This window comes from Mustela putorius, unplaced genomic scaffold (genome assembly GCF_011764305.1).
Source record: "Mustela putorius furo isolate JIRA1106 unplaced genomic scaffold, ASM1176430v1.1 tig00000487_pilon_pilon_pilon, whole genome shotgun sequence".
In the NCBI taxonomy this organism is placed as follows: Eukaryota; Metazoa; Chordata; class Mammalia; order Carnivora; family Mustelidae; genus Mustela; species Mustela putorius.
The window spans coordinates 8,735,541-8,747,561 of record NW_025421399.1 but is presented as its reverse complement, the minus strand read 5'-3'; the positions used below and the strand labels follow the sequence as shown (position 1 = coordinate 8,747,561).

Genomic DNA, 12,021 nt, shown 5'->3' with positions numbered 1-12,021 from the left:
TGCTATTTGGGGCTTCTTTATCATTTTGAGGCTGGGAGAAGAACTGCCGGCGGCGACTACAAATGACAAATTCCAGGCCGCTCAGAGGGGAGGCGAGCCGCGCCACAAGTTATCACGGGTCTCTACTAACAGCAGCTGGTAACGGCTAACAAAATTCTCAGGTGTCAAAGGCCCTTTGAGACTCTTTAAGGTTGGGGTTCTTAAACTTGATACAGGTCCATGAACACAATTCAGAGTGTCAGGAAATTAGAATGGAGAAGGAAATCTCATCTTAATTTTCACTATCCTAACTGGAAATCTCATCTTAATTTTCACTATCCTAACTGGCCTTCAGCATTTCCCTTCAACTAAGAATATGGTCAGCAAACCAAAGTAGTTATCATATATCACAGATATTTTTATAGTCCATCATAGTTTGAGATAATCACTAAATATTGCTTATCTTCATCCTTATTCATAAATTAGAATGTTCTCAGACCCCCTGCTAAATCTTGATATTTATTGCATTAGTTTAGAAACATATATTACTTTATCATGACTTTTACTTGTTAATATTTTGATAACTATAACTCAATAAAATTTCTTCTCTTTGTAATTTTAATATTTTATTAAACCTAAAAATATTTTCCTAAGAAGGACTACATAGACTTTATAAGATAGCCAGCAGGATTCATGATACAAAAAAGGTAAAGAATCCCACTAACAGAGCCTAAAATTGCAACAAAGTCATCCACAGACTTTCAGTGCGTCTAAGCATTGATATGAATAGAGCCCTATATTTTACAGTTGTCACTTCCCCAAGCGCCTAATAATTCAGCTTTAATTTTCATATTTATAAATTCTAATATATTGTTTTAAAAGTTCAATGTTTACATATTTTAATTATGAATTTCACACTAGAAAATCCCTGCCTATACCAAAAGACGTCTAATATAATCTATAGAAGTATCTGCTTACAACAAATGTCAATGAAACAAAACAAGACTCAACAAAAAAAGAAAGAAATAAAAAGCCTGTAAGAACAACAAAACTGAGAAACTAATTCTCAGTGACAGTCCCGTCTTTCATCTTAAGCCATGCCTTGAACTCCACCTTATTTAATTATTAAATCAGGAGCTGCCCAGCAAGATCTGTCTAGTTCTGATGATTCTTAAATTCAATCCTGCTGACAGACTCTGTCCATTTTTCTCTATATTTACTGTTACCTAATGATAAGGTCTGAATGCTAATTTTTAACTTCAACTTTCATTAAAAATAGAATGAGATTTCTTTGATAATGACCACTTGGCTCCAAAGCATCACTTTTCTTTACATCCCAAATGTAGAAAAATTAAAAATCCCAGTGTGAAAGATCTTGTATATTATTTAATAAAATCTAACTATGTAGTCAGCATTTTGGGCAATCAATATGTTTCACAAGTTTCAACTTTAAAATTATAGCGTTTAATTCGTGTTTGCTAAAATTTAGGATATTGAGATGATCAAAAACGTATTTCAGATATAAGTTTGGTGTTCATTCATGACTTTGGATACTTCATTATATGCATTATCCAGAAAATAAGTTCTTGAATTTTTTTACCCCAATAAACTTGATCTACCTCTAGCCTCCGCACTGCACAGCATCATCATTTGTGGACTGATACTTATGTCCAAGCCACCTCCTCCTTCTCTTACCTAGACTACAATAATACCTTCCTAATCAGTCTCCCTGCTCACATTCTTGCCCCTCACACTTTCTTCTCTGCACAGGGCCAGAGAAGCATGTTTAAAATATTCATCAGATGGAATCACTTCCATGTGTTCAACTCATTAAAGATTTAATACAAATATACTAAAAATTAACTGAATTATACACTTTAAAATGATTTTGCAATATATAAGTTATACCTCAGTAAATCTGTTTAAAAAAAAAAATCAATCACAATGGTGTACACAGCTTTCTCTGATTTGAGCCCTGCTTTTCCTATCATGCCTCCTTCTGCTCCCAGTATTAGGTCTACACTGCCCCCTTGCTGTTCCCTGAACTTGCCCAATGCATCCCAGTATCAGGATCTTTGCACTGGCTGTTCCTTCTGCCTGAAATGCTGTTCCCAGATTATCACATGGATTCCTCTGATATTTCCTTGGGTCCTTTTGTAAATGTAAATGTCCCAGGACTTGTCAGTACCGGTCACCTCTGGAAGACTGAAACTCTGCTATATAAATACTTTTATAAATAAGTCAAAGATATTTGTGGATGTTCAAAACTGCTCATATCCTCTATACGTAAAAACCATTTTAGGCCACCCTTCTTGTGTTTTTCTTTCAGTGTTGTTCTATTGTCTTCTGGTATCAAATATTAAGGTCAGAAAAATCTGAGGGAAGCTTAATAGCTTCCCCTTATAGATGACCTGAGTTTTTGATGTTTTTCCTTTATTAGGGGGGTGGAATTTTAATTTCATGGAGTTTCAGTCTGGCCACTCAAAGGATTCCAAAGAGCCTCAAGGACTCCCTAAGATGTGCTCACCATACTTCGAGAACTGCTGTGGTAAGAAATCTCTTCAGAAAACACCCTCATGTCTTCTGCTAGGATCCCAGGCTTCATAAAGGAGATAGAGGACGGGGTAAGTTGGAAGGGGAGGTGAACCATGAGAGACTATGGACTCTGAAAAACAATCTGAGGGGTTTGAAGTGGCGGGGGCTGGGAGATCAGGTTACCAAGTGGTGGATATTATAGAGGGCATGGATTGCATGGAGCACTGGGTGTGGTGAAAAATAATGATACTGTTATGCTGAAAATAAATAAATGAAAAAAAAAGTTGTTGGTTTTTTTTTTTAAGATTTAATGGGACATTTCAAACATATACAAAAGTAGAAGGAGTAGTGTGATAAAGCCATTTGTGTCCAGCACCAAAGTCAATATCTAGGTGGTTTTTTTTTTTTTTTTAATTTGACAGAGATCACAAGTAAGCAGAGAGGCAGGCAGAGAGAGAGGGGGAAGCAGGCTCCCCGTTGAGCAGAGAGCCTGATGCGGGGCTCGATCCCTGGACCCTGGGATCATGACCTGAGCCGAAGGCAGAGGCTTAACCCACTGAGCTACCAGGCACCCTTTTAAAGATTTTTTTAAAAATTTTTTTATTTATTCATCTAGCTGCTTTTTAAACAAACTTTCTAGGAATCCAATGTGTTGAAGCACCACTTGCACCTCCTCCTCCAGAGGTGACTGGTGCTGACAAGTCCTGAGCCTCTATATGAGAACCTCCGGTGTCACCCAGCTTGTTTGTGGATTTCTTCAGTGCTGATTTAGGGTTCTGCTTTCTTGAACTGGTCAGTTTCAATTCACCCATTGCCTTTCCAACTCCACAAATTTTACTACTGCCAAATGCTCTTTGTCTGTCTGGGTTTATGCCTTGTTCTTTATCCCTTTCTTATCATTTTTGTGGGAGGGGATGGAGGCCAACACAATCTTCAACCTGCCATCTTTGAGCAAATGTTGACTAACTTCTTGATCATTTTCTCATTTATATGTCTCCCTTGACTATCACTCTTGTATGTTACATTTTCAAACACAGTATTTAAAAATTATCTATTGAGCACTTATTATGTAACTTAATTTATGTATATTAACTTATTAAAATTTTCCAGCGGGGATGCCTGGGTGCCTCAGTCAGTTAACCATCTCCCTTCAGCTCAGGTTATGATCCTGAGATGCTGGGATTGAGCTCTGTGCCAGGCTCTCTGCTCAGTGGGGAGTGTTTCTTCCTCTTCTTCTTCCTCTCCCACTGGAACACACACACACACACACACACTCTCTCTCTCTCTCTCTCTCTTTCTCTCTCTTGCTATTTTTCTCTCTCTCAAATAAATAAAATCTCTTTAAAAATATTTCCAACAACATCTATTACACTGTACTACAATTAGCCTATCTAACAGATGAGGAAAATTAACACGTGAAGAACCCACACGGCACTCAAGCTGGAATTTGAACCCAAGACCCTAAAGCCCAAGTTCCAAGTGACCACGGATCCTGCTTCCCATTTCTTAATCTCTGTGAGACAAGCTGTAGAACTGGTTTAGGGGTCTCCAAGATAAGCCTGAGTAACTGACTCCTGTTCAAATTCCACAGCTTTAAATTCAAGGAAGTATGGGGCCCAGCCAGGCTGGCCTGGGTAGACTGTCAGTGGAAAAGGAGAACTGGGTTTTTGCCTAGGACACAAGGCTCTACAGTTCTGTAAGTTCATATCATATATTTGGAACAAGACGGATGAGGTGTACGTGCCTCGGATCTGAGGAGCCCAGTCCACGTACCCGTGAGCCTACCCGTTTCAGGCTTATGTACTTCAGGAAGTCAGCTAACCTGCTCAACGGCTGAAGATGCTCACTCTCTCAGACCTAGCCTCCGCCTCCCTGAGGTGGCCTTGAGGAGACTCCCTCATCTTTCCTCAGGGGAAGTGACTGGTCTCTCTCCTGGATACTCCAGGGACTTCCTTCTGCGTCCTCCCAGAAAGCGAACTTTTGGGGTTTACCCACGTGGTATCTGGGTCTGGTCCCTCAATCAAGTTGAAATGAAACAGAAAGAAAGAAGGAAAGAAGGAAGGAAAGAGGGGAAAGGAAGAGAGGGGACGGGAAAGGCAGGAAGGAAGGCAGGAAGGAGAGGAAGGAGGAAGGGAGAGAAAGGGAGAGGGAGGGAAGGAGGGAGGAAGGAAGGAAGGAAGGAAGGGCCTCTAGACTGAAAGTCAGTAAACAACAAAGACAACAACAAAGCAAGAAACAAGATTTTTAAAGGCTTCTGGGGGTTAAGGGAAAAAAAAGGGGCAGTGAACAATCCAGAATGAAACCCCACAGCAGACTTCAAGAGACTGTCCACTGTCACGTATAATCCTGTATCGAGTCAGAAGGTAAAATGCTTTTTTAAATTCTGTAACACATTTATTCATGCACTGCACACATCAAGGAAGCAGGAGTCATGGAGATTAACAGGCTGGTTAGCAGGAGCAGCAAGAAAGGGCAACAGAGACTCACTGTGGACTGCGTCTGCGCCAGGTATTCCCCCTCCATCTTATTCAGACGCACGTTTGTGTCCTCGAGCAATTCTTGAATATTTTCTGTGTGCCGCTTTTGAAGATCAAACTTTTCCTTCTCCATTTCTGCGACGGCACTGTGGAGCTACACAGTGAATTCAAGAAGTGACCCTGTCACTATGACTATAGAAGGAAGAGGCTACTTTGCAATTCAGAAAAAAAAAAAAAGTTTTCCTGTATTTCTCTATTTATTTATTTGGTGACCTGAACAACAAAAGATATAGAACTCATAAATAAACGTTCCAAATAAAGAGGTTATGTGGAGCATAATAATGAAACAATTTTTTTCGGGGCACCTGGGTGGCTCAGTCGGTGAAGCATCCAACTCTTGATTTCTGCGCAGGGCATGACCTTAGGGTCATGAGACAGAGACAGGCATTGGGCTCCAGGCCCAGCAGGAAGTCTGCTTGGGATTCTCTCTCTGATTCTCTCCCACTGCTCCTAACCCTGCTCCCTCTCTAAAATAAACAAGTAAATCTTTAAAAATAGAAAAAAGAAACAGTTTTTTCTTGACTTCCCGGAGCTGAAAATCCTAATGAATAAACAAATATTAAAGGGAATTATCCACCTCAGGTAGAAATAGTAAATAAATCATACAGATAACACAATGTCTTCGCTGAAAAACACTAGTATTTGCCTAAAATAAGAAAACAGAAATATTTATAATGTTGTTATTGACCAGGAACATTATCTCACTGTCAGGATTTCCACCTCCTTTGCACCAAATTTTGCACAAGAGTAGTATTAAAAATGCTTTCCCTTCCACCCTAACCCCTGACAAGAAACTATTTTTACCCATTTCATAGTCTATACAAAAGTAGATTTAAAGATGGCATTTATAAATCAAATAGGGAAAGCGTTCACGAAGTAGAAATGTAACAATACAAGTTTTTATAAAGATGATGTATCCACCGTTTAAATGGATGAAGCACCAAAATAATCTACTTAACTAAGGTAAAGAGAACACAGTTCAGTGGATGGCTTCCAAAAGGAGTTAAAAATCTGCTCCCAGGCTGGGGATATTCCTTTACTTATCTTAATGGGAGTGAATTCTGAGTCTAACTCCTATCCCCGCACTAAGCCTAGGCTCACTCCATAGGCCGAGAGGAAAGACACCAGAAGGAATTCCAAGACAGACTTGATTTCCCATTCATGACTAGGAGAGATGAGGATATAACACATGCATAGAGATTCTGACTTACAGGAAAGATACTGAACCGAGAGGGAACCCCCTGAGACATGGTGGGAAGGGGAGACAGAATGCGGCAGGAACTGTACTCATTACTGGCAAGGGCCCCAATAACTTTTCTCACTTCTAGCTGACCAGGAAAAGTGGGGATGGCTCAGTAATGGCCACACAAAAGATTTAATAATAAATAATAAAATGTAATAATATTTATTTAATAATAATAAAGATTTAATAACCACACTCGAGTTTCACAGATTTTACATATGCCTTTTGGGCTTATTCTGAGCGGCCCCACAAATCCCTGGTATGTTGGATTTGTAATGTTTGCCAAAGTGTATGTTTTAAACTGGTGTTATGTCTGCCTCTCAGAAGTCAGTCTGAGTGGGCACATGAATGTGGTCAGGCCCACAGCACCTAAATTTCACTGCCATCAACTGACCTACGGGTAACTCTGACAAAGCGATCAAAAGGTCACTTCAAATTCTGTGGTTTTACACATGTTGTAATGGTTTCTTTATGTTTGTGGTCTCCCAGAGGTCTTAGGACATACGTCTACTGAATCCTGCAAATATCTGTCATCTAGCAGTCCATTAGCATAGCATGGTTTCTCAGGAGCATCCCACAACTGAGTTACAAGGGGACTGTGCCTGTTGACGCCAGAGAAGTGCCTGTTAGTCAGCCCAAGTTATCTCATCCAGGGAACTTAAGAGTTAAGACTGCAAGGGCAAACATGATCCTGCCAGCAACATGTATGCTCTAATTTGGCTGACATGCCTGAGGATCAAACAGGCATCTGATAAGGAGGAGATCTACCTATTTTTGTAGCCAGGTTTTGGCAATGGGTACGGGGGATGCAAAAGGCCTTCCCAGCAACCCACATGTGGGTCCTTCACCCGGACATTTGACCATGTAATTGCTTCATGCTAGAAAGGACCCAGAGAACCTAGCAATCTGTCTAAATAGATGGAGAAGTATTGTAAAAGGCCACAGGTTAATGGTGCAGCCTCTCTGGAAAACAGTGGGCAGTTCCTTGAAATTATTAAACACAGAATCACCATATAACCCAGAGATTCCACTCCTAGGGGTTTATCTGTGAAATAAGAGAAAATATACATATTGGTCTCTGCTCCCAGTTCCTGGCACAGAGCTAAAATCCCTGTAATGTCCTAAGTGACAAGAGCACCAGGAGCATCTTTTGTTCCAATATTTGGACTTTGACCCTGGTTCCTGGCATAGAGCTCCTAAATCCCTTAGAATTTCCTGGGTGATAGGAGTATGTGTTGTTCTATTGAGGCAGCGTTGGATGGGCTCTTGGATAGCTTTGGGATGGAGGCTGGGGACCTAGATGGTCAAGCCACACGATTACAAGCTTATAACTTTCAGCCCCACTCCCCATCCTCTGGGAAGGGGCAAGTAGCCGAGATTAAGTTTACCATTGCTTGTGCCTGCATAATAAGGCCTCCCTAAAAATCCCAAAAGTTTGGGTTTGGAAAGATTCTAGGGTGGTAAACACGTGGAGGAACTCCGGGAGTGGTGTTCCAGGACAGGGCACGGAAACCCTGTGTCCCTATCCACGTACCTAGCCCTGCATATCTTTTGATCTGGCTATTTATACCAAGATCTACTATAATGTGCCCTATAAAACAGTAAATATAAGTAATGTTTCCGTAAGTTCTGTGAGTTATTCCAGCAAATCACAGAATCCTTGAAAGGGTTTCATGGTACTCCTATTTATAGCTGTTTAGTAAGAAGTACAGGTAATAACCTGGGACTTTTTTTTTTTTTTTTAAGATTTTATTTGTCAGAGAGAGAGAGGGAGAGAGAGCAAGCACAGGCAGACAGAATGGCAGGCAGAGGCAGAGGGAGAAGCAGGCTCCCTGCTGAGCAAGGAGCCCGATGTGGGACTCGATCCCAGGACGCCGGGATCATGACCTGAGCCGAAGGCAGCCGCTTAACCCACTGAGCCACCCAGGCGTCCCTAACCTGGGACTTTTGATTGACATCTGAAGTGGAGGCAGTCTTGTGGGATTTAGCCCTTACGTTGTAGGCTCTGACACTTACTAACTCTAGGCAAATAGTGTCAAATTTAGTTGAATGACAGGACATCCAGTTGGCATCCAAGAAAATTGCTTGATGTGTAATAAACTCACATATCTGGAGTCAGAAGTATTATGAGTGTATGAGTGAAGGAAAATACGGGCAGGGGTTTTCCCCATGTGATAGCCAAGAGAAATGAAAACATATGTCCACACAAAACTCGTACACAAATTTTCATAACAGCATTACTCATGACATCTAAAAAATGGAATCAGTTCGAATGCCCATCAACTGAAGAATGGATAAACAAAGTGTGGTATGTCCATTCAATACATTATTTAGCCTTAATGCTGACTGAACTCTTGATTCATGCCACAACATGATGAAATTTAAAAACATGGTAAGTGGGACGCCTGGGTGGCTCAGTTGGTTGGACGACTGCCTTCAGCTCAGGTCATGATCCCGGAGTCCCGGAATCGAGTCCCGCATCGGGCTCCCAGCTCCATGGGGAGTCTGCTTCTCCCTCTAACCTTCTCCTTGCTCATGCTCTCTCTCACTGTCTCTCTCTCAAATAAATAAAAATAAAATCTTAAAAAAAAAAAAAACATGGTAAGTGAGAAAAGAGAGTCACAAAATGCCATACATTATGTGACTCTATCGGCAAAACTCTAGAAACAGAAAATGGATTAGTGGCTGTAAGAGGCTGGATGAAAGGGGAACAGGAAGTGACTTACAATCAGTTTCTCTCTGGGATGACAGAAATGCCAAGGAATTAGATAGTGATGATGGTGATGCAATTTTGTAAATATAATGAAAACCACTGAACTGTAAATACACTTTAAGAGGATGAATTTTATAGTGTGTGAATCATATTCAATATTTTTAAAGGCCCACAGATTAGAAACAGCATGGTGGAGTCAGATAACTGGGAAAGTTCTGTGAAGCCAGTCCAAAAGTGTAAGAAGTGCAGGGTTATGACAGAAAAGAGGCTTGAGGAAGGGGACCTGCTAAGTATGAAATGTACTTGCTACAAACACAAAAATATGCCAAATTTACAGAAAAGGTAAAACCAAAACGTGAAAAAGAGGAAAAAATCACCTAAATTGACAAAATAAAACCAGAAAAGAGCTAACTCTCCACATTATGCTATATCTGCAGTGTACTTCCCAGACTTGTTCTAAAGCTGCCATCACCAGACGCATTTCACACCAACAGTGTCTGCTTGGAAAGACATTTATAACTTTCAGTAAAACATTCTGAACCCCTACCATAATTGAGAGAATATGATTTAACACTATCTTTATGACAGAATACCTCAAAAGAAGTGACATACTTTATTTTAAACACATACTATAATTTGAGCTAATGGCTAAGGGTTTAAGTGAAAGTACTATATGTGTGTGAGATTTGTCCTTAAGAAGTATTTTTATGACACTTCTCTTGGCACTGCTAATTTATATGAAAATATGTTTCTTAATTAAATTAAATGCTTCTCCAAGAATAACCCATCCACTACTGATTTTGTTTACAACAAAAACAAGCTTATACTATAAATATTGTGTTATCTGAAACTTCAGAAAAGAAATGATCCAATGGCCTAAATCCAAAATTAGAAAGGTAAAATCTCCAAAAAGTATCCTATTGCTTTGTCCCTACTAATTTTTCTTAAAAGCTATAGGCTATGACAAAAAATTCAGAACATGAAATTCAAGAATTGGTCAAAAGTAAGTTTTCTGAGTGAAAACTACTTCAAAACCATTAGACTTCTAGAAGAAAATACATCAAAACATGAACAGTAGTTATTTCTAAACAGTTGGTCTTGAATTTTACGTTACTTTATTTTCTTTTTTCATACTTTTCTGTATATTCTGTGAGCATCCATTATTTTTATAATAAAATATATTACTCTGAAGCATAAAGCTTTGTATTTTCCGTCACAATTTTATGACGCTTACCTTTTTTTCCCAGTCATTATTCAGAGATTCTGTACTCTGTTCACATATCTTTTTTAGCTCTGTAATCTGGTTTTCTTTGGTCTCTCTGATAACTTGACAGTCACGTATAAGGGTCTGAACTGTCAAAAATGATGAAAACACAGTTAAGCCAATCCTAGTTACCTCATAAGAGTCTGATAACAAAAATATGGTTTACCAGTTAACAGCTCCATTTTTCCGCAAGTCTTCTCAATTGTCTAAAGTATCTCTTATTCTTTCCTTTCTCCATTTTCGCCACCACAGCCCTCGTTGAATCCATTATTACCCGTTCTCTAGACAGTTTAAACAGTGCGCTGGCCTCCGCATTGTTCCCTTGCAGTGGGTCCTTCATTGCTGTGAAGAAGCCTTTCTATAGTGCAAATCCAGCCCTGTTACCCCCAGACTTGAAATCTTTCTACAGCTTCCCTCACCTGAAAGGTAAAAGTCAAAAATCTCTAATATGGAAAACAACTCCTCATGGTCTGCTTCCTGGCCATATCTCACCACTTCCATCTTTTTAACCTTGTACTGTAAACACACCAACCTGTCTACGGCTTCCCGAGGCCATAATCTTTCATCTATTCACGCCAGACTGACTGTTTATCAGGTGGAATGACTGTCCCTCCCTTGTTGAAAAGCCGCTACTTAACCTTGGTCTCGATTCAAGTATCACCTTCTTTATGAACCATTCACCAACCAGATTTCTCCCCTTGCAGGGCCAGAAAGCAAATCCTTTCATTTCCAGGAAACCTATTCTATTTCTCCAATAAATCACTCATTACTTTATGCGTTATAATGGCTTGCTTGCCTATCTCCCAAGGAGAAAGACATTTCTTTCAACTTTTTATCTACAGGGCATAACAAACACTGCCACACAGGCAAGTACTCAAAAAGATGTGTCCTGAATACATAGAGAGAGGAACTCAACATTTCAATATATCGTCACTCCTAGATATGTTAACATTGCAAGGTTTATGTTACTGAAATGAAACAGGCTTTAAATTATATAAAACATTTCCCTTATAAGTCATTTAAATTTCTATCTTCTTTTTTTAAATGATTTGAACTTGTCGCTGGTTTAAGTGAAAATTTGTTTAATATGTTCACGTAAAATAAATTCTGTAGGGTAAAATAAATTTAGTTGTACATTTACTTGATTTTCCTAGATTACTGAATATGTTCTCCTTCACCTACTTTAAGATTGCAAAATTTTCATAAACATTTACATAGAAACTTCTTTCACTCGTGTATCCCAACTATGCAACACAGGAGGGGAAAAGGTGCAGAATCCAAGTTAACCTAATATTAGTTTTTAGCATCTACAACATTTTACTTCACAATTCTAAAATTAAAACTAAGATCTGTTTGCAATTCAAAAAGCCTTAGGAAATATTATTTTTAAATCTTAGACATGTTTAAATTGCCTGGTTTGAATCAGGGTAAGAAACGAAAACCTAGAAAAAAATTTTAAATATTTTTGTAGCCACTGATATTTGGCAAAAGAACCTGAACAAATTTCTAATTACTTTCACTAACATTTAAGGCTGGAAATAAACCTAAAAATATCCATTTCATTAGTCAACTTATATATGTAATTGCCATCCTAAATTTCAAGGGCATTACCATTCTCTCAGATACATTCAGGGTTGGTGGTTTGGAAGAAAGCCAGAAAGTTCCATATGGAAACCCTAAATAGAAAACTCACCCATCGCTTCTATCTTACCACTCACCAAACCCTCCGGAATGTCTTCTTCCCTTTCAC

At 39.3% G+C, this 12,021-nt stretch overlaps 1 protein-coding gene across 7 annotated transcripts in view; it reads right to left on the bottom strand.

Moving 5' to 3' along the window:
- Nucleotides 1–12,021, bottom strand: part of CEP112 (centrosomal protein 112) — a 408,382-nt gene that overhangs the window by 308,467 nt on the left and 87,894 nt on the right. For all 7 annotated transcript variants that reach the window (XM_013054507.2, XM_013054504.2, XM_045080931.1 and 4 more), the window contains 2 exons: nucleotides 10,242–10,360; nucleotides 5,002–5,145 (listed from right to left, as the gene is read on the bottom strand). In XM_013054507.2, coding sequence (XP_012909961.1) covers nucleotides 5,002–5,145; nucleotides 10,242–10,360 — 263 coding nt within the window. The remainder of the gene's footprint in view (nucleotides 1–5,001; nucleotides 5,146–10,241; nucleotides 10,361–12,021) is intronic.